Raw genomic sequence first — 23,385 nt, 5'->3', positions numbered from 1 at the left:
GCTTCGGGGCATGTGGCCAGCATGACTAAGCCGCTTCTGGCGAACCAGAGCAGCGCACGGAAACGCCGTTTACCTTCCCGCTGGAGGGGTACCTATTTATCTACTTGCACTTTGACGTGCTTTCGAACTGCTAGGTTGGCAGGAGCTGGGACTGAGCAACAGGAGCTCACCCCGTCCCTGGGATTCGAACCACTGACCTTCTGATCGGCAAGTCCTAGGCTCTGTGGTTTAACCCACAGCGCCACCCACGTCCCTTTTTAGAGCTAGTTCTTTATAAAAATGAACTTGTCAGATTCTGGTGCAGCATGTACCCAATTGCTTTCAATATGTGCAGATCTCTTCCATGCATGCAGAGGACTGAGCTGGATTAAAGCTCCTTTCACTTTTTTATTAAATTGTATTAAAATTATTGTATTAAAATAATCATCAGCTCTTGTATAGTGTGTGTTGCTCTAATCATTTGTGCTGGCATACAGTAACTGTCTGCAAAGGCATCACAAAGTCACAGCAATTCCAACATAATGGCGCATTTGACACATTGTGATACTGCAGCAGTTTTATCTTTCTTATTCAGTGTAATGGTTTGGGAGTTTGATGCAATTCATGCAATGCACTTTGGTGCTGGTAGAGCAAGCCTTAGGATTTATACTTTATCAGCTTGCCAGTCTTACAGCCCTATTCCTAGCAATGAAGTGAATGGAAAGTGTAGTGATGCCTTTTTAAAGATTGTTCTTGGCTATTGAGGAATTAAAAAAAAGGTAAAGGACCCCTGGCTGGTTAAGTCCAGTCAAAGGCTACTATGGGGTTGTGGCGCTCATCTCGCTTTCAGGCTGAGGGAGCCGGTGTTTTTCCACAGACAGCTTTCCGGGTCATGTGGCCAGCATGACTAAACTGCTTCTGGCACAACGCAACACCGTGACATAAGCCAGAGAGCAATGATCAGCAATGATCATTGCAATAAGCAGCAGAAGTGTTTAAATTCAGCACGGGTTTAAGGAAAGGTAAAGCAGGCCAGAATCATCATCCGTGGTTAATGTGGTTATGTATTAAAGTTTTATATCCCTAAGTGCAACTTATTCACAGTTTAGTCCCTAGCAGGAAGGCAGTAATAAAAACAGTGCTTATTTGAAAAGGCTATTAATTTAACGGAGTTGCTAAAACAGAGCCTGCTGTACATGTTTGGGGGAAAGAACTCACACTGTTTCAGTTACAAAACAAAAGCATTGCACAGTTTAATTAATGCACTTTATTAATGAAATCCTACATGTTTCATAATTTGCACATATGCAGAAGCTACTTAGTTTTCAGTGAATAGTTCTGCACCTTTAGCGTGAAACAAAGCAGCTACTTTATGTTCATGCTGCCAGAACTGTTCTTCTACACCCTTGGTGGTATTTCACTAAGACTTACTCAGAGTAGACTCACTGAAGGCAATGGACATGAAGAAGTTAATTTCAGTGAGTCTACTCTTGAGTAAGATTGAGTTGCATATCACCCATTTTTTAATCATTTCAGTTGTGGCTTCTGAAGTTCGTATAAGGAACTGTGAAAATGCAGACCAGCCATGGAACCACGACATGCTGTGTGTCCTCAGCATCACATCAGCCGAGGAGTTAATCATGGGTACCAAAAGGGGTGGGGGCAAAGGGGCATAGACAAATGGTGCTGCCATGCATTATAACAGGACAGCCACAAAACTAATTCAGATTGGAATACCTGCCTCTTTTCACCATTCTTTGATTCCACAATTAAAAGGTATACTAGGCACTAGTGGTTGCATGACTCATGAGGATGTTGGAAGCTGTGCAGCCAAGATGCGGTTTCACGGAGAAGTGCCTTAGAGGTTTTCTGACACAATTTTCAGTTTCTGAATCCTTGCCTCTAGCCACGTGAATATTTCACTCTGCTTGTGAAAGGTAGGGGGTGATTTGCAAATATGTAGGGAACACATGTTCTTTTCCAGTAAAGGTCTAACACTCACCCTTTCCCCAATGGCTTTTTCACATTTTGAATTCACTTCCCTTGACTTTGTTGTTGTTGTTGTTTACTTGTTTAGTCATGTCCGACTCTTCGTGACCCCATGGACCAGAGCACGCCAGGCATGCCTGTCTTCCACTGCCTCCCTTCCCTTGACTTATAAACTTCCAAATCCTACTTTCATCTATATTGAATAAAAACAACAACAGAAAAACCCTGTTAAAGATGTTTTATGCAACAATTGCCTTGAAAGTAGTCTTCTGTTCCTTTCTTTATTATACTGTATTTAGAGATCTCAGCTAAAGAAGTCTCATTGAAATCAGTGGCATGATTCCTAGGCTCTCATCCAACTAAAGTTTGTAGTATTGAAATTCCATTGAAATCAGTGAAGTTTATCACATTGGTTTCAGTGGAACTTAAGCACAACTGGCTTTTCATCAGATCAGGGCCTTAGAATTATGCCATTGACCTCAGTGCAACATCTACTGTGCAAATGCCCTGCAACCTGTGGCCTAAGAAGATTTTGTGAAAGGCACTTTTTAAAAATGATTTATAATGTGCCTCAAAATATGATACCATACTCCAGCTTATACACATTTGAACACTTTGTTGAAACACAAATCATGTAATTCAGGTTCAGTTTGTTTTTGTTTTGTTTTTTTTCTCTCTTTGCCACCCAAGGTCTGCAAGATGGTGAAATGATATTTAAGATGCAAATATAATTTTACATTTTGAATCCCCACCAACACTTGCTGCTTTCTCTCTGGAGTGCCTATGTGTAGCGAAGTCTGGCCAACATAGTTCATTTTCTAATGAAATAACCTTTACATAAACCATTTCCCACACCATATGTATGCAAACCGAAATGAGTTACATTTATTCTATCATCCAGGGGTAGCCAACATGATACTGTCCAGAAGTTGTTGGACTCAAACTCTCATCCGCCTTGGCCAGGATAGCCAATGATCAGGAATCACAGGAGTTTTAGTCCACCCTGTTGACTATCCCTGCAGTTAGACACCTGTAGGACCTGTCCAAGCCATTCTGAAGCCTTAGGCAGAGCAGGATCTGCTACCATTACCTGCATTCTGCTGGTACCGGCTACTTTCTTTCCAGCACTACAGAGACGTCGCCTCAAGTCTCATGGTAAAGAGGGTGATCTCGTTCTACTTTCCCTCCCAATCTGCCTCAGTGTGGCTCATGGTATTCTGGCTCACAGATCTGCATTCAAATTAAAGCCACAGATGACTCTCAGTAGTGGGTTGTGGTGCAGGACAGTGCTGCTTTCTTGACCTTCAGTCACCACCATCACTGTGGTGCACCAGGAGGATAAGGAGCAAGGCAGCAGAGAGGCTGGCATGGTGCAAACACACCAGGGGGGGGGCAGATTGGCTCCATTGGCATGTTTGCTCTGCACCAACCTCACTGCCACCTCACCCCACCTAGTACACCACTGTGATGGCAGTGATGGGAAGTCAGGTAAGCAGCACTGCCCTCACCAACCACTACTACTACTACTACTGTTGTTGTTGCCATCTCTGTGCCTCGAGAGACAATGGAGTGAGACAAGGGAGTGCTCCTCTGGGGTGGTCAAACCATTGCATTAGCAGCACCAAAGTGACCTTTCCAGGGTCCAAGCCTGGGCAGTGTGTATGGAAGTCCTTGGCTGCCCATTTGACAAGACCCCTCCCTTGACCTTGCTGATATGGTTCAAAGGAAAGCAGAGCAATATTACTGATGACTGTGATTATAGCAATGGATAGAGGAAGGAGTGGCGTTGATCTTCCTGTCTATCAGATTGAATCATAAACTGAAATGCCTGTAATGAGCAGTTATTTGGAACTGACCGTGGTGCTAAATGAATGCAGCTCTTAAGGTTCTGGTTCTTGACCACCAAGTTCAAAGCCAGATGGCCATACAGTGCTTAATCCAGTGAATGTTGGCAGGGAAGGGCCAGCTTGCTGTTTTGGTTTTTTTTTAAAAAAAATACAACGATATAGCGAGTTTATACAATTTTGCTGAGCATTAGGTAAAAATAGGAATTCCTCTATTATCTGCTTTCCACTAAGGGCTTCCATTGTCAAATGTTCAGTCTCTTGACCAGCACCTCCTCTCTTGTAAGAGAGGCTGAACACGAATTGTCAGAGTAATTGAGAGAAATAATGAACTGTATTGTTTTCACAAGAAACAGCCCATAGAATATTCTATGTAATTTGCAGTTCAAGTTTCATAACCAGGTATATGTAGTTATGTAACTTTGCTGCATTCTGCTTCCTTTGTAATTTGCAGAGCATTTCCCAGCACTCGTGACCCCTCCAGTTTCTCTACTGAAACTTCGAGCCAAAAGCTTTATGGTATATAATGGATTGCCGATGTCAAAACTGTGTTACCCTGAAGACACGTTAGTGGGTGAGAATGGTCCTCTCTGAATAGGCAACAGCTGTCATCTCTTTACTTGTGACGGCTGCATGTCATGAAACTCTCCGCTACCCATTTATATTGGTGATTACAAATCGTTCCCAATGATAAGCTATTTGAGTCATTAGTGAAAGACAGTTTTCTCTCTAAAAACAAAGTAAAACTATGTATTGTTCCCAGCAACTTTAGAATCTTCTATTTTTAGAATAATCACATCTTTTGTGGAGACGTGTTGACATTTTTAGAAACGCTGCGCATCCAGCATGAAAAAGGCACAGTGAACCATGGTGAATATAAAGAGATGCAGGGGGTGGTAGGGGTGGCAGAGAGAGGGGGCTTCAGGTTGTTGGTTTCCTGTAATCTTGGTTCTCCAACTCCATTAAGGAGAAGGAGAAGCCTGCAATCAATAGTTTGGCAAGTTATTTTGAATTCAAATATGGAATTAAGTGTACCCCATCTCTCCATCTTGCCTATTCTCCTTTGCTAGCCTTTCGTCAGAACAGCTCAGTCAGTCTGAGCCAGGATTCACCTAACCACGTAAAAACTCACAAGACATTATCTAAGTAGGTTGAGCATTTGATGGTATGAAACTCTGGCCTGCTACTAAATTTGATCAAATCAGTGGGAACTAGGAAAAGGATTTTTTAAATAGCACGATTTTGCTTTCAATCCTGTGTGGAACAACATTTCGCCCACAACAAATCATCCTTTCCCCCACAGCTCCTCTTAAAAACGCTAAGACCCCATGAGCAATCTCCAAATGCTGATTTTCATGTTAGCTGGCCATTTGCATTAGTACAATTGTCCTCAACCCCAAATCCCTCTTCTTCCTTGATGCACACACAAGCCTTGATGTACATAGCTTTCCTTATATACTTCAAGAGATGAATAGTTCTGTGTATATGTCCTTTTGCACACCCACCTTGTGCTTTCCATTCAAGTGAGCAGAAGAGAAGGGCATGTCGTATATACCTCATCACAGAGTCTGGTCCACAATAATGGATTCATATTCTATTTACTAATAACCAAAACAGCAACATTCGCTCATTACATATTTTAGTTTTTATGTCTTTTGCCCCCATACGCTGAGCTCTTCATGAAGAAGGACAGGCTACAAATGCTTTAACACAATGTTGTTGTTGTTGTTGTTGTTGTTGTTACACCTGCATAAATAAATGAATAATCCTAGAAGAGGTTTGACTGGCTGGCTGATATCTTGAACAGGAGGACTACACATTGCCACATTTTGCTATAGCTCCTACTTCCGGATTGTGTTGTGTGAAGAACCTCCTAGAAAATGCCAGAGATCTTATAAAACATGTGCAGGAAAGCACAACCAAATTAAGCCAATCAAGGCATAACTGAAGTGGGATTCTGTTTTTGACTTCACATGAGACTTAAATCAGGATTCGGAAAAGCAAAAATGTTTATATTTAGGAGCCATAGATTTTTATTTTGCTAGGTAAATGTAACATAGCATCTTACACTATGAGTACTTTTTAAAGATCATGGTCATTATGCTTGTAGTAATAATTTTCTAGCTGCTTTGTCTGCAGATGCAGGCAACATTAAACATAATTAAAGTGATGTATAAACACACTTCCTAGCTGCCATTATATCCCATTATGGTTCTGGAATTAGCTAGGAGCTAAAACTCAAATGGAGCCATAAATCAACTAAGCAGATGCCAGCAGCCTCTTCTTTAAATGTTAGTTTCCTCCTAACAGAAGTGACAAGTATGTGGGCTGCTGCATATTCCCCATGACTCTGTTGCATCACTCACAAACAAAAGCCACAGCCTTTTAAAGACTGAATAGTATTGCAATTATTTATTATATTATTATTATTCCACCTTTCCTCCAAGAAGCTTAGAGTACTGTGTATTCTAGATTACTGTATTTTTTGCTCTATAAGACTCACTTTTTCCTTTCTAAAAAGTACGGGGAAATGTGTCTGCGTCTTATGGAGCGAATGCAGGCTGCACAGCTATCACAGAAGCCAGAACAGCAAGAGGGATTGCTGCTTTCACTGTGCAGCGATCCCTCTTGTTGTTCTGGCTTCTGAGATTCAGAATATATATATTTTTGTTTTCCTCCTCCAAAAACTAGGTGTGTCTTGTGGTCTGGTGTGTCTTATAGAGCGAAAAATACAGTATACACATTTAAGATTTTTTGGAAACTGGGTGGGCGGTAGTGGAATCACTTGTTTCCTCTTCAGTTATTTTGAGCACCTGACCCAAACTTTTTATTTGGGGTGGGGGCACATTATTTTTCTTTAAGGGTGATTACTTTTATTTATTTTTGTCTGATTGACTGTGATGCTACATGTGTGCTATTGGCTATGCCTGAATCCCCACAGGGTGAAAACCCATTGGTGGAGAGGGGCTTAATGTCCCTAGGTGAGAGAATGGGAGAGGTTGCATGTATCACCTCAGAGGAGAAAATTGGAGCAAATGAGTGTGTTTCTTTATGTGGTCTAAACCAGTGTTTCCCAACCTTTTTTGGGCAAAGGCACACTTGTTTCATGAAAAAAATCTCGAGGCACACCACCATTACAGCCCCGTGACGTCAGCGCGCAGCGTCACGCCGGGAGGGACATGAATTGCTAGCAAATTACATAATCACCTCCTTGAGGGCTGGCTCATCTTCTCCGAAGGCAGAACCCCATTAATTAACAGCACAGACTCACACCATAGCCAAGACGAGGGGGGGAAACCTCAGTCATGCACAGTCATGCACATGTGGGGGCTAAATGAGGACGAATACCGGGCAGAGAGCAGGGTTCAAATCACCCCACCTGGCCAGGACAATCCCTGGGTGCTCCCTTGGGCCACTCGCCTGACCCACCTCGCAGGGCTGTTGTTGCGAGGATAACACGGGGAGAACCACGCGCGCCCCTGGGAGCTCCTTGGAGGAGAAAGCGGGCGATGAATGCAATGCACGAAATATATGAGAGGCGACCAGGTTTTGCAGGTGAGGGGCCCCCGCCAGCCTCCGCTTCCAACACCCGGCGCAACGACGCCGAAGTTTTTCCCCGGGCTCGGCTCGGGGAGCAGCGCTGCTCCCCCCCGGCTCCCCTTCGCCCTCCCGGCTCTCTCTGCCGCCCACTGGGGACCCCCCTCACCTGCCAAGTCCGGAGCGCCGGTGGAAGTTGCATGCATGCATGCAGGGCGCCGCGTTGCCATTGCATTGCACTGCACTCCATGCAACGCCTGCACGCATGCATTGCCTTGCACGCCCGCCAAGGGGTCTCCCCGCGGTCCGATGCGTCCCCTCCGGCGCGGATGCAGCATTGCAAAAATAACCCCCCCCCGACGCAGCCCTACCTGGGGGACAGCCTCCGCCTCCGCCGCTCCGCCTCCGCGGGGATCCCCGGGCTCCATCCTGCCGCCCGATCTCCGCGGGGGCGCAGGCAGGCTGCACGGGGTCTGCGCGGAAGAGCCCCTGCCCGCCCGGCCGCTGCCGCTGCGCTCATTCCATGGCTGGGAGAAGAGCGCTTCAAACAAAATGCCCGGCCCGCCAGGCCACGCTGGGAAACGTAGTTTGTGCACCCCGCGTGGGCGCGGAGCCCAAGGGCGAGGGGACTACGGATCCCGGCAGCCCCCGCGCCGGGGACGGAGGGGGAGAGGCCGGGTGCAGGGATGGAGGGACGGGTGGGCGAGTGAGTGAGTGAGTGGCAGCCGCCAAGCCTTGGCCGAGAGCCAGGAAGGGCCTCCCCGGAGGAGGAGGAGGAGGAGGGAGGCGCAGAGCGGGAGGGAGGGAGGGAACCCCAGGGGTCATCTAGTGACGGCGCCCCAATCGAAAATTTGACTTTTTTTAAAAAAAAAATCTTTCGAATTTTTTAATTTTTCCCGCGGCACACCAGGCAACATCTCGCGGCACACTAGTGTGGCGCGGAACAGTGGTTAGGAAACACTGGTCTAAACCACTGAGCCTCTTGGGCTTGCCGATCAGAAGGCCGGCAGTTCGAATCCCCACGACGGGGTGAGTTACCGTTGCTCGGTCCCAGCTCCTGTCCACCTAGCAGTACAAAACCATGTCAAAGTACAAGTAGATAAATAGGCGGGAAGGTAAACGGCATTTCCATGTGCGCTCTGGTTCACTAGAAGCGGTTTGGTCATGCTGGCCACATGACCCGGAAAAACTGTCTGCAGACAAATCACCTGCTCCCTCAGCCTATAGAGCAAGATGAGTGCATAACCCCAGAGTCATCCGTGACTGGACTTAATCGTCAGGGGTACCTTTACCTTTAGATGATTATTGGTTGATTATTGATAAAATATTCCACTTTTTAATTGAAGTAAGAATTGCATAGATCAAATGTTGTGATGGGTATAAGGAGAGTGTGGTAGTTGAGAGTGACTGTGTATGTCTAAGACTGTCTAGAATGCTGCCAGTGGAGTTCTGAAAAGGTCTGAGTTTCTTGTTGGTAAAGGAGACCAGTGTATGAATGTTTTAAATGAATATTTTAACCTTAAAAAGTTTAGAAAATTCTCCACTACTGTGCTTTAGCAAAAAGCAACTCACAACTCCTTGGTGTTTATCGGGCAACATTTTGAGCACTACAGCTTATGGCTGCATATGTGGATCCTTGGTGTTCGTATATTTTGTTTTTCACATTTATATCTCACTCTAGGAAAGTGAGGGTTGAATTGGAGATTTGAACCCAGGTCTCTGCTATCCAAGCCCAACACTCTTACACCTCATTTATGATTATAAATGGCATGCCTCTATGAAATACGTTGGTGGGAAACTAATGAAAAATGACAGAACTTCTTTGTCTTTTTTTTGCAGTGAATTTTGATCACTTCCAGATACTTCGAGCAATTGGGAAAGGAAGCTTTGGCAAGGTAAGAGAATAGTTTGTAATTTGAGTTGGGGCGGGGAGCAATTAAGTGCATTGTAGTAAAGATAAAAGGAGGTGTTCAATTAACTGTTTGCACTAGCCAAGGATTACCCCTAGAGCAAGGAGATATTCCTTCCCCTTCCTCTCCCGTCCATGCCCCTCACTGTCTGCAAATCTGTTCTGGAGGATGGGAGGAACCTCCAGAAAAGATTGGGGGGCATGGAGGAGGGGGGGCATGATCTATCCCCATGGCTTGGTTTGCCCATCATAGCAAGCCAAGTCTTGGCTTCGCTGCCCAACTGAACTGAAAGGTCCAGGAAGGATCAAAGTGTCTGTGATTTCCACCCCAGGAGCAAACATATTTGCACACTCATGCTAAGTCATGGGTTGGCTTAGTGTTGTGTGTAAACACAGCTGATGTGGCCTATATAGAAACCACAATACATATTGCACCATATAGCAATAAAATCACAAGGTAAAACATCACAACACACAGAGTGCAATCTGGTACATGTCCATTCCAAAGTCCCATTGAGTTCTAGAAGTGCATATAGCAGCTGAAAAGAGTAACTTAAGGGCTGATTTCACGGGCTTGGCTGTATTATCAACTACCTGCTACTTCCGAACCTTTGAATCAAGATTTGGGTCATATTTCAAATCTCTTTTTAAAAGGCTTTATTTAGAAAAGCGACTTGGCCCACATCTGATTCTTTTAATTTTAATATTGACAAGCTCATCTCTCTTCTCAGGCCCTGATGAATGTCTTTGAAACCAAAAGACATTATTCCTCTACTAATCAAAAAATAATCAGGGAGCTTAAGGTAAAAGTGCTAAGTGTCTTGGAATCAGCTGACTTGCAATGTGCAATTTATTCAGTGACTCATAGAATGGGTTATGGCTCATGTGTATGAGTTGTTATTTCCATTATGATCTGTGTAACCTTTTAATTCATTGCTCAATAAAAGGAGCTAATGAAATGCAGTCTGTGGGTTCAGGCAGGTGTCAGAATGTGCAAAACTCTTACTTTTACTGAATATTCCTGTAATAGTATGCTACTGAAATAAAAAGCCGTGCCTTATCCGTTGAGCAGGCCTATAAAAAGGCACACATTGAAGGTGCGCATTAATTTAACAGGAATACACAGAGAAATAACGACCCGACAGAGGCTGAAAATCCATGTCCTTTTCAAAATCTAGAAAGAAAATCCATCCGGGCATAAATGTTTTAACAGCTAGACTTTCCACTTTAAGCAGAGTTGTTCAAACCCAGAAAATGCAATGTAACAGATTCTTACCTGTGACTGGAGGTGTGAAATATTCTGGACTGAAGTGTGTGCTTTGAAGGTATCTTTCAGGTTTTTAAAGCAGTCATCTACTAAAACCCTGTGCATCATTCTGCTTTGCGTATGTATATCACTACCCTAAACAATCCTGGAGGATATCTGTTTAGTACGACAAAGTCAGATAAGAGCCATCATTTGGAGACTCACTTTTTTAAAAAAACAACAACCACAGGATACATCTGTGCTGGAAATAAATTACTAAATGGCAAATATTCTGGAAATCTTAATATCAAGTTTATCCACACAGATTGCCCCCCCTCCCCGCACATTCTTGTCTTGTTCCTTTGATAAGATGGCTCAGTCCTACCCTCAAAGTGCCCCGTTTAAGAGCCTTCTGTTAGACCGTTCTGGCAATGAAACCATCATGTTCGGTGGGTGGAAGAGGGAGGTCTGGGCCAACAGAAGGGAAGGCTGGTTGGGTTGAGTCAGCAGAATGGAGTAGAGGGATGCTGTCACTCAATGCAACTTTCTCTCCCAGCCTGGCATTGGGGTTTTGGTGATTGCAGCCTTACCTGGGAGTAAGCCTCATAGAATTCGCTTGGACTTACTTCTGAGTGCACATTACTGTTAGTCTGAATCTTATACCTTGTGGACACAGTTTACTGCTATAGGGACAATGCTTTCTCAAACTGTCTTCATTATGTGTAGTTCAGTTCAAATGTACTAATTCACCACAATATAAACATGGCTGGCACATTTGGGCCCAGAGAAATTCAGAAGGAGTACTTAGTGTGGTGGGTTTGAACTGAGAAAGGGAAGGAATACTCAACTCTGTTTTCCACTCTACTGAAGTGGCACATGTCACTTAGCACAGGGGCATGTTTTGCCCACCTTCTTTCAGAATTGTCATTGTCGAAGTGTTGCCAATTGAGGGGTCGCCAACATGGTTCCTTCCAGATATTGTTGGACCAAAACCCCCATCACTCCCAGCCCTCATAGTCAATGATAGGATATGGTCAGAGTTGTAATGCAAAGCCATGTTGGCTAACCCTGTAATAAATGTGCACACACCAGTTTGTGAAACCCCCTTTCATACATAGATGCAGAGGAAGGGGAAATTCTTCCCTACAGTAAAAAACAAAACAAAAAACTAAGCTGTTGTGCTTTGGGAGTGGGGGGCTTGGAGAGGAGACTATATTGGAAATACAGTGGTACCTCGGGTTACAGATGCTTCAGGTTACAGATTCCACTAACCCAGAAATAGTACCTTGGGTTAAGAACTTTGCTTTGGGATGAGAACACAAACTGCACCGCAGCGGCAGCGGGGGGCCCCATTAGCTAAAGTGGTACCTCAGGTTAAGAACAGTTTCAGGTTAAGAACAGACTTCCAGAACAAATTAAGTTCTTAACCCGAGGTACCACTGTACATTGCTGGCCTGGTTATGGTAGGGAGATAAATGCCTGCTTATGGGCCCTGCTGATGTACAATGTACCTAGGGTCCCTTGGGCCCCTGCAAGGAGCAGTATCAGCAACCCCCCCCCCAAAAAAAACACCACCCCATAACTTTACCATAATAACCACATTAGAAATTAGTACATTTTATGTGACCCAAGTATTTGAAGTGTCCTGAGTGAGGGCAAAGTGAGGAGGAAGGGTGAGACTACTTGCATTCCTTTGTGCCACAGTGCAAGACAGACAAGAAGCCACTTCCATGCTTGATCTCCCCACAACAGCAGTGGCATGTCACTACACACATATGCCATACACTCCACCATCTGATAGGTGACTTTTGCACTCCCAGTGGGGGTCAGTATTGCCAACAACCAGGTGTGCCTCTGCCTGGTATTCATATACATGGAAGGGAGACGTGGTTCCCACATTGCCTATGTTAGGTCTTGCGTCTGTAACCTAATTATGTTTTAGCTGAATGGGCTTTTTCCAAATAGTTTTAGAAATGCAAGATACAGGATTTTTTCCTCCTTTTACAAATTTACTAACCCAGTTAGAGTGAACACATGTCTCTTCCCACCCAATATATTTATCTCCTCTCTGAGAAGGAGAAATATAAATTTGTCGTTCTAATTCTGGACTTTCTTTTAAAGAATATATAAATTCTGAACAATGATAAAAAAAGATTAATTGACCAGTTCACATGGGATTCAGCATTTTCTCAACTGCTCCGCTCTTGTCCCACAAGGTCACTCCTTGCATGCCCCAGTTTGCAAACAGGCGTTTGGGGCTCAGTACATGGCTATGTTCAGCAAGGGTTTCCTGTAATTCTGGGGACTCCAAGCAATGCTGCCACTATCGTGGAAACTGCCTGCTGAGTGCAGTGCATGTTTGTGTGCTTTTGTTTGTTTGTTCAGGTGGTGGTATGTTGGGGGACTTCATGGAGAGTGATTGCATGGAAAAAAGGGACCGGGAATACATATGTGTGTGTGTGTAAAAAGTTTGTAGCTATGGTTTTGTGAGCACTATCTTAAAATGAAAACGGTATCTGAAGAAGTGTGCATGCACATGAAAGCTCATACCAATAACTAACTTAGTTGGTCTCTAAGGTGGTACTGAAAGGAATTTTATTTATTTATTTCTTTAATTTTGTTTTGTTAAAATGGAAATATATGCAACTCTAATGGAGTATATTTCCATCAATTTAAAATTTCTATTTACCTAAGAGATCTATACATCTTTTAGTAAGAAACCAGTGAATGAAACAGTATAACCCACTCCAAGTGCACCTAAATGGTACATTAATACTTAGTGACAGCACAACTTTTCTCTCTACCATCTAGAGCAGCGGTTCTCAACCTGTGGGTCCCTAGATGTTGTTAACTACGACTCCCATCATCCCTGAGCTCTGGCCTTGCTAGCTAGGGGTGATGGGAGTTGTAGTTCAACAACATCTGGGGACCCACAGGTTGAGAAAGGCTGATCTAGAGAGTCACAGGTTCCCCATGCCTACTATAAGGCATGGCTGTATAGAAAAGCAGAGTAATGACAGGAGAAATCAGTAGTCCCCTGCCATTGAGATTTCATTGAGATGCGCTTCCATATCTGCTATCCTTGGCCAGCTGTTGGGGCACCAGTGCTGAGGTGGGGCACAACTGCTGACACCTGCCCTGGGACATGAGGTAGATGGGTATAGCCACCATTTACATTTTCAGCAATTCCTCCTAGGTACTGTTACTCTGGGACATTGTAGACAATGTAAATGACAGCTAGACCCAGCCATCCAGTGCTTCTTGGAGCATTGGTGCTGCCACAGTGGTTGACTACCACTCTCAGGTAAGCCCACCAGGACATATCAGTAGAGGAGAAGATCCAACAGAGTGAACCCAGTTCTCTTTAACTTGGAGCTGGCCCTGGATTTAGTGCGTAAATAATTGGAGCATTTTGTTCATTTATAAACCTACTATTGCTGAGGGAAGCCAGTGCAATTCAGTAGGTAGAATTATAAATTTGCAGCTGCTGGATTTGAACATGGAACAGCTAAATTAAATTAAAGATAGACATAGTTGTTGATAAAATAATATGCGTTAAACAGAAGCCAATTGTAAGATTTAGTTTTGCTTGCGCTTCAATATTAATCTCTCTAATCCACGCTCCTCAAAACAATATGTGAACCAAAATGCAGCTGTCCTCCAAAACTCACACTTTTCTGAATTATGATATGCGGTGTCCCAATCCAAACTTTGTGCAGAAATATGTATGTTAGGCAGAAGTGTGCATAAAGAGCATATATTAGTGAAAATACAAATGTACAATATATTAGACAACAATGCTTCAGAAAGATGTTTATTAGACAAAATTGCAAAAAAATATGTATATTAGGAGAAATGTGTACAAACAAAAATGATAAGGTGTGTGTGTGAGAGAGAGAGGGAGAGAGAGTCTCGGTATATGTATATCACAACCTGATATGGAAACATTGTGATCTACACACAAGATAGGAAAAAGTGAGAAACTGAAACTGATACAGGCATTCCTTCCTTGCATTTAAGCAATCATGCACTGGAGAGGAACTCTCATTTTCTTTTCTTTAGCATTTTTTTTTAGCAGCAACATTTGCTGTTCAAGTCCATGTTTTTAATTGATGCTGGGAGCATATATGCAGCAGTGCCAATCACACTTACCTGGGAGCAAGGACAGAGTCACACATCCATGTTTATCATTTGATAGCTGCAGCATAAACTGATGACATACAAGTGTGAAGTGGCTGCTACCCAGCAAACACCACAGAGAACTTTTTTTTTTACTGTCTCTTCACTCTGTGGTCGACACATGCAGCCATGTGAGTCACTTACAGTGCAGTCCTATGTCTACTCAGAAGCAACCCTTCACTGAGGTCAATTGGGTTTACAACCAGTTAAGTGTTGATAGGACTGCACCTCTTAAGTGGCAGCCGATGAACTGATTCAGCTGATGGGTGAATCAGCCTCAAATTCTACCAATTTCCTCGTTTGCATCCTCTCCGAGGAAGATGGCTTTTGCATGACCTTCCTAAGAAAGGCTCACGTCTAATGTAGTTTGCTGTTCAGAAGTAGTTTAACCTTAAGATTGCATGGCTTTAATAATTCACACAGCTTGCAGATGAGAATGACAAAGCTTTAATCTACTTATATAAAGGTCACCGAGGCCTACACTGTAGAAATACTGCAAGTACAATCAGTTTCGAAAATGTCTCAGTATCAGTTCCAATTAGATTTTTTTTATTTTTTTGCTTGACAGCAAAATGTACGTATGCTTTCTCCTTTTTGCACTACTTTAGAATAAGCTCTTGCTTTGCAAAGTAAGCGCATGCACATGCATGCGTGCACACACACACACACACACACACACACACACAATATCTCCATACATGAAGAAACCAACCCACACAATGAAGCCATTCCTGATGTAATACAAGAGCATGGAGCACCTGCTATATTTTACTTACTCCACCCATCAGATTGTAGAGGATTCCACCTCTGGATCACCATGTGGTGTGATGTCTCACTGCTAGACCACCAACCTGTCCCTTTTCTTTTCAATGGGTGGAATTCAGCATAGTTCTAAGGAGATCTTTCCATCAGCATATCAGCTTGCCAGCTGCAGCAATCTCCCTTCTCCTCCCTCCCCCAATGCACTGTTCTGGGTTTCCCCTCAACCCCCCTGAGCCAGTTTGCAGGAGGGATGATGGGGGTATGCAGGGAGAAGAGGGGAGATAAAAAGCCCCATGGCACTAGTAGAAGACTTTGCACAAGCATCTGCCGGCAGGACTCATGAGTTGAAATAGTTGATTCCAGCCCAATTTGTATATCTGCTTCAAGGTGTAAGATCCTATTAAAGGGACCCAGAAAATTAACATGAAAGCTCAGAGCTTGGGGTCACCAATATAGGCCTTCACTGGCATCTGGTGAGCTCCTCCATTTCTCACCAATTGCTATGGTCTCACTGGATTTCCAAAATATCATTGACCTATAACTATGGTCCAGTAAGTTTGAATGAAATGCCCACAAAGGGACTTGTCAGAACCTGAACTTTTAGATTCTACTGATTCAAATAAAAGATGAGTTCTACCACTGTCACAGCTGAAACCTCATAAGTTACAATGACACCTCATTAGCAACAGTATCAGTTCCACAGCTTCCTAGCAGTACAAGATATCTCTCTGGCTTCAGAGAGAAGTAAAATACCACTTCCCCCCTTTTACACAGTTAACTATTTACAAACCTAACAGTTTTTATATCATAGAAACATCATTACTTACTGTATATATTTCTCCTCATAAAGATACAGTTTCTTCACCTAGCCCAGCAAGATTTGGAGGGCCACATAGTTCTCTACCCCTGGTCTAGAGCCATCGGTTTATGCAGTGAAGAAGTTCTATACTTTCCATTCAGTCTTCTACTCCTGTGCAGAGTAATCCAAAAAAGGTCTATGAGCACCCGTGGACATGAATAAAAAACTTCTTGCTGGCCCATGTAAGCTGCTCTGAGCTTTTTGCTGGAAGAGTAGAATATAAATTACATAGCTAATCCTTCCCACAGCCTAGTTCTTCAGTGCTTCTGTTGGCCCAGTCGTCTTTCATTTTAAGCCTAGATTACAATGAGGAACATCGCAATCCACAAAAGGCTTTACCCAGGCACACATGTTCTTGAAGCAAGCTGTTTTCCGAACAGAAACAGACCCTGTGGAATGTGCTTTGATCTACAGATCAGCTAACTGATTATTAGCTTTTGGACTCAGACTAGGTTTCTTGAAGTAGGATACATAATAAAAACAAAATTTTAACTTCAGTCTCAAACCATGGATCATGGATTTATATTCTAAAATATCCTATCCTGCAACTCAGAAATTCAAATTCTACAACAACGTTCTTTGTTCTGGTTGCTTTTCTTAAAATCATTTGTAATAAAAATCTTGTCGCACTGAGCCTGATAACATGATGGCAAGAAAAAACCTGATATGTAGACATAGTCTAGGCCAGATCAAGGGCCCAAAGCAACTAGCAGCAAAATACCAAATGTACCTATTCAGATATAAGTCCCTTTGACTTAAATGAGACTTGATGTCTGATGAGTGGGTATATAGTTTGCAGCTTTAACATTGCCCCCCCCCCGTCTGATCACATGTGGAGTAATATTACAATCACACAAAAACATCTGGAGTTGACAAGCACAATTTCCTTCAGTTTCATTGCTTCCTTCCCTTTACAACCGTTTGGTCTAGATAAACACAGCAGAATGAAGTGGGAATGAAGTGATGCTGCTCTGAGCTGTGGTCATGTGTCTATTATGCACATTAACCTTCAAACTTCTTCTCTGCTGCTTTTATGAGATTATTTTGATTGGGCTGTGGAGATAATGCTACTTTCATTTTGTCATATTTTTGTTTTATGAGTGGACCTGCCTTATTGTTTTCAAAGGTCATTAAACTGTATTCTTTTATAATGTCATTGTATGTTGCTTAGATTACATACTATGTTTGCCACTATGCAGGCATATTAAAATCGTTTACATAAATAATATCTATTGCTCAATAATGACCTGGTTTTAATGCAGGCAGATAAGAAGCAAACTGGTAAGAGGCAAATGATGTGGTTGAAAACAGGCTGTTGGTCAGGTTCTGGAGTGAACAAGTAAGGAAGAAGAGTTTGGATTTGATATCCCACCTTTCACTCCCCTTCAGGAGTCTCAAAGCGGCTAACATTCTCCTTTCCCTTCCTCCCCCACAACAAACACTCTGTGAGGTGAGTGGGGCTGAGAGACTTCACAGAAGTGTGACTGGCCCAAGGCCACCCAGCAGCTGCATGTGGAGGAGCGGAGACGCGAACCCGGTTCCCCAGATTACTAATCTACCGCTCTTAACCACTACACCACACTGGCTCCAGTGTGGAAGCAGGGAGGCCAAATTATCTTCTCTCAGGGACAACTCAGACAGAGGAACCAAACCAAGATCAACATCTCAGCCAGGCCCCTATTGGTTCCTGAAGTCTGCTGAAGGGCAGTAGCACTAAATCTGGACATATCACACAGTGCAGCCAAGAGCAGACCAATAGGTCCTTCTTCCATGGTGGCGCAGGGAGCAAAGGTTTCTGTGCTGTGTTGCCAAGGCTCTGATTCAAGGCTTCTGGCATCTTACACAAGTAACAAGGAGCAGTTTTCATTAGCTGCCTTCCATGGATACCTGTTTCCCAAGCAGGTACTAGCAGGAATCCAGGTCACCAACAGTTGGTATATACTAAGCAATATGTATAATTATCTTTGAACATTTGCACCTTTATTTCCCATTAAGCATATAATGAAACTAATAAAAAATAATTAACATTATGACAAAGCTCTTTCCCTCAGATTGGAAATCGCCAGTATATAATGCCATACATTTAGATCACATGTTTTACAACATTCTTCAGGGAAATAAATTTTGCACCACTGAGAATCAGATATATTAAGGGTTTCAATTACAGGAGGCATCGTGGCATAGGCTAGTTATAGATACCATCTGTATTCCACATATAGTTGAATGTTAAGTACTCATGTGAATAGAATTGCATGAGGAAGAAAGTGGGTCTGTACTTGCTGCTGCTGCCTCATTCTTCATGCCTCTATCAGCTCAGATGCCTCCAGGTAGGTCTACTTGCATGAGTTAAATGCTCATGTGAATAGACTTATGTTGAGGATACCCAAGTCAGTGTGGACTTGAGGCACAGGGAGGGATGAATGACTATCTCAAATTTGGTTTCTCCCACATTCTCATTTTTCCAGTATTAAGTTCTGTTCTCCATATTTCCACATCCATCTGTAATTCCTTTTAGGGGGAAAAAGACATCATGAAAAATCTTCAGTATTTTAGACTGAGTTTCTCCTAGCATACACATCTTTGTATGCAATTCTACCTAATATACACATTTTTACAAAGTAGTTTCCCCTCATATGATGTATTTTATGTTGGTTTCGCTAATATGTGATTTTTTGTGTGACACCTTAGCCTAGTTTTGGCTGGTACCAGTTAGGTAGGTTTGCCTTTAAATGCAAACTGAATCAGATTTCTCTCTCATCCTTGGGCATAGGTCAAGGCCAGTAAATACAGTCCCATCTATCCAGGCAAATCCAGACAGAAAATGTTTCATTTCTTCACTGGAGCAGAAATCAGCTTTGCCCTCATTAAGTTTCTGGTGCTGCAGTTTCTTTCAGCACCCTTAGCTTAAGTGCAGTGTGGGAATATTCTGTTTTTGAATTGCTTTGTGGAGCCAGACCTTTGTCAGCTGCACGAGTTAGAGAGGATGAAGATTTAACAATGAAAATCTTGACCTGTCTGACCTCTCCTTTCCTCATAAGAGTGGCTGCCTTGTGTGTGTGTGTGTGTGTGTGTGTGTGTGTGTACCTGGGCCCACACTTCTCCCCACTGTATTCCTAAGCAGATATGTGGCAGAAATAGACAAAGGCCACGCACCACTTCTCTCTATTTCTAGGATGGGGGAATTGGTGGCAGCAGCAGAATTAAATACTCAGAATAGAAACTAAAACTTGGATCTAAAGCTGCCCATGCCTGAGCCTTAATACCTCGGGCAATTAAAACTGGACTGGCATCATTCCTAAAAAGTATGGGAGTGATCTCTGCCCTTGCACAGAGATTGCACTAATAGTTTGAGACGCCTCTTTCCAATGTATATGAAATGTTGGCTTGGATCCAAAGATTCCATTGAATAAATGGAAGTGCCTTCCATTCATGCCGGGGAAATCTCTGGATCCAAGCCAGTGTAATTCTACAGCATTGAAAATATATTCTGTTTCTATGAAAAATAGACTTCTGTTGAAAATGGAATCTACATCAAAGAACACAAGAAGAGTCCTGCTGGCTCAGAACAACAGCCCATCTAGTCCAGAATCCTGATTTCCAGAGTGACAAAGCAGGTGTCTCTAGGGAGCCTGCAAATAGGACATGAAGGCAATAGTCTTCTCCTGTTGTTTCTCTCCAGGAAATGATATTCAGTGCCGTGTTGCCCTTTGAACAAGGAGGGTGCATTTAAAACTATCAAGATTAGTAGCTGTGGATAGAGCTGTCCTCTGTGATGCCCCTTATAAACACACCTAAGCTAGTGACCGAAGGGACGCAGGTGGTGCTGTGGTCTAAACCACTGAGCCTAGGGTTTGCCAATCAAAAGGTTGGCAGTTTGAATCCCCGCGACAGGGTGAGCTCCCATTGCTCGGTCCCTGCTCCTGCCAACCTAGCAGTTCGAAAGCATGTCAAAGTGCAAGTAGATAAATAGGGACCGCTCCAGCGGGAAGGTAAACAGCGTTTCCGTGCACTGTTCTGGTTTCGCCAGAAGCGGCTTAGACATGCTGGCCACATGACCCAGGAAAATTGTCTGTGGACAAATGCCAGCTCCCTTGGCTAGTAAAGCGAGATGAGTGCCGCAACCCCAGAGTCGTTCGCGACTGGACTTAACTGTCAGGGGTCCTTTACCTTTACCTTTAAGCTAGTGACCACCACCATCTGTTGTGGCCACAAATATGTACACCAGGTTTAGAAGTCCTGACTATCTCAAATCCATTAGTAATTCCCTTGGTATGAGAGATGTAGAGGGGAAAGAAAGTTATCTCTATGCATTTTGTCTATGTATGATTTCATAAATGACTATAAGGCACCTTCAGACTTTTCTTTCCACATGTTCAAAGAACATGTGCAGGGTGTTGCAGGGGCTGTGAACACCAGCCATACTGCTGATGCGCCTGCTGACTCTAACCAGGTTAAACATTGAGCAGGAAAAACCAAAGGGTGAATCTTCATGCATTCAGTGAAACATACTAAGAATCCTCTATAGAATCCTGCCCAGTTTTCCCAACTGCATGGAGGACTCTAAGTGAGTTCAGCCAAACACCTGAAGATGCCTTCTACAGACCCTTTCACTCAACACTTGAGAATCAGGGGACAGGAGACACTGAAACCAGGGCTGGCATATACATCATCATCATCATCATCATCATCATCATCAGGGAGCAGGGCTATCAGAGAGCTATGCACTGTGATCCCAATATCTGTTAACTTGGTTTGTCATCACTTCCAGTGCTCAAAACTAGGCTTTTTGGCCCTATGAGCATCACTTTCCACTTATGTACATTTAACCCCCTTCTGCTGGGTTGTTGCCCACTTATTCCATTTGGAGATCCCTAGAATTCTCAACATGAATTTATCTCCACAGCTATAATATTTACCACATTTTAACACTTGATTGCAGGAATCAACACTGAAATGGATTGTAGCTTCGTCAACAAATTATAAGTATTAATATCTCAAATCCATTTTTCACCTGGCTTTGTTCCTAAACCTGCTGATCAAATGACATTTAGTAATTGCGGGCAGGATTGGGTCAAATTAGCAAGAGTAGAGGCAAGCAGTAGGCAATTGTGATTTGTAACAAGAACGTAAGGCTTAATATTCCCAATGCTTTCTCTTTTGTCTGTAGAACAGGAAGAATTTCCTCATCAATGTGTAGTTGTTTCAATCTAAGTGCAGGCTATAGAGGGTAAATATTTGATTTAAGCTTTTAGCTGGAATTCAGCTTGCAGCCCGAGTTCCATATTCATTTTTTAATAGGTGCAGACGGGTGGATCCAAAATAGGCTAGGCTAGACAATCTCTGTTGGCAACATTCTCATATTCTCTAAATCACTCTCTCTTTCTTTAGAAGTTAGAAAGGCAGGATTTTAGAAGCCCTTGGTACCATGGATGAGGTGTTGGAGGAGGCTATTTTCACATGGGAAGCAGCAAAGGAAGCTGCCATATATCATTGGTCCATCTAGTTCAATAATCCCTACAATGACTGACAGTGGTATTTCAGTGGTTCAGACATGAGTCTTGTTCAGCCCTCCCTGGAGATGCTGGAGATTGAACCTCGGATCTTCTGCATACAAAGCATATCATCTATTACTGAGCTGCGACCCCTCCCACAGCAAGTGTGGTTGGATCCTGAAGCAAATATGGAATGGTGATCTCAGTTGGCCTCTAAACATCTCACATCCTGATATGTTGGTGCCCATTTGTTGATCTCATCACCAGCCATCCTAAATTCTCCCCACTATCTCTCACAGTGCATGGGACATCATTTTCTCTTTTCTGAAACCACTTTTCCAAGCTTTTCCCTACTCAAGAAGGCAAAAGTAAAGAGAGTCTGGCCCCAAGGTATGGTCTGAAGGCTAATGAGGCCATCACCTTGCAGAAGCTAAGCAGGTCTGGATCTTGTCAGTGGATGGGGAGATGACTACCTGGGAACCACATGGATGCCACCTTGCGGATGGAAGAAAGATGGGCTATAAATGTGAGAGGATGAATGAGTGAATACAAAATTAAACTGGGAAGTCCTGGCACAGCTTCTTTATCTAGCTGGCATTGAGAATAAGACATGTGAGAGCTCCTGAAGCTCCAATGGAACAGGGTACCTGACATGATAGCAGGCTCCAGGGCAGTGAGCCAACATCTGGTGCTTGGGTGTCTTTTGCCCACCTCCTTCATGGGCCTGAACCTCCCCGCACCCAGCTGTACAAGCTGGTTTCTGAATTCTGAATGGAATCATAGAACTGTAGAGTTGGAAGGGACAATATTCAACTTGTACTCATTACTGGAAGTTGCCTGTCATCTCTCTGCCTGTTTGATTGACACAGTCTGGTCTGTTTTACTTTGAAATGGGATCTTTCCGCACTGAACTTTGAAATTCTGAAAAATGTTAGCATTTCAGGGTTGAGTTGTGTGACATGGTAACTGTTGGAATTTATGACAGCCCCAGTCATCCATGCAGGAAAGCTGGTTTTAAAGTTAGCCTTCCAAAAGTTTCAAGCTCCCAATCCAATGTCCTGATTATTTTGGTTCACCATGCTTTATGTTAGTGTACACTCTCTCTCTCTCTCTCTCTCTCTCTCTCTCTCTCTCTCTCTATATATATATATATATATATATATATGTGTAGCAGCCATAGTCATCTTCAGTGTCCATGCACTGATGAGCAGGAATTACAAGGCCACTTCACGGGGATCACCAGATCAGTGATTTCATTTTGTACATCAGTACTGTGGCCAACAGAAGAATACATTGGGAATGTAGAATTTGAGTGTGGCACAACAGTTGAAATGACCAAAATGTGAATCATCTCAGAAGCCTTTACTGCATCTGCCTATAAGAGTGACCATGGCTTAGGGGTATTGTACATATTTTGCTTGCAAAACAGTCTCAATTCAATTAAGATAGGGCTGGGAAAGATTCCTGCTGGAAACGTTGAGAGCCCCTTCTGGTCAGCATAGTCCAAGCCATTGTAGGCTGACAGAAAAAATTCCTGCCAGTCATGGTTAAACCATGGAACACTCTCCTACAGGTGGCAGTGATGGCCA

The 23,385-nt window shown here is 43.4% G+C and overlaps 1 protein-coding gene across 1 annotated transcript in view; it reads left to right on the top strand.

The window, feature by feature from the left end:
- The window catches only part of STK32C (serine/threonine kinase 32C), a 172,887-nt gene that overhangs the window by 94,638 nt on the left and 54,864 nt on the right, over window positions 1-23,385 (top strand). Inside the window, exon 2 of the mRNA XM_081189509.1 lies at window positions 9,189-9,244. Coding sequence (XP_081045635.1) covers window positions 9,189-9,244 — 56 coding nt within the window. The remainder of the gene's footprint in view (window positions 1-9,188; window positions 9,245-23,385) is intronic.

This window comes from Podarcis bocagei, assembly GCF_964188305.1.
Source record: "Podarcis bocagei genome assembly, chromosome: 4".
Lineage (NCBI taxonomy): Eukaryota > Metazoa > Chordata > Lepidosauria > Squamata > Lacertidae > Podarcis > Podarcis bocagei.
This window is presented reverse-complemented; position numbering and strand designations above follow the sequence as displayed.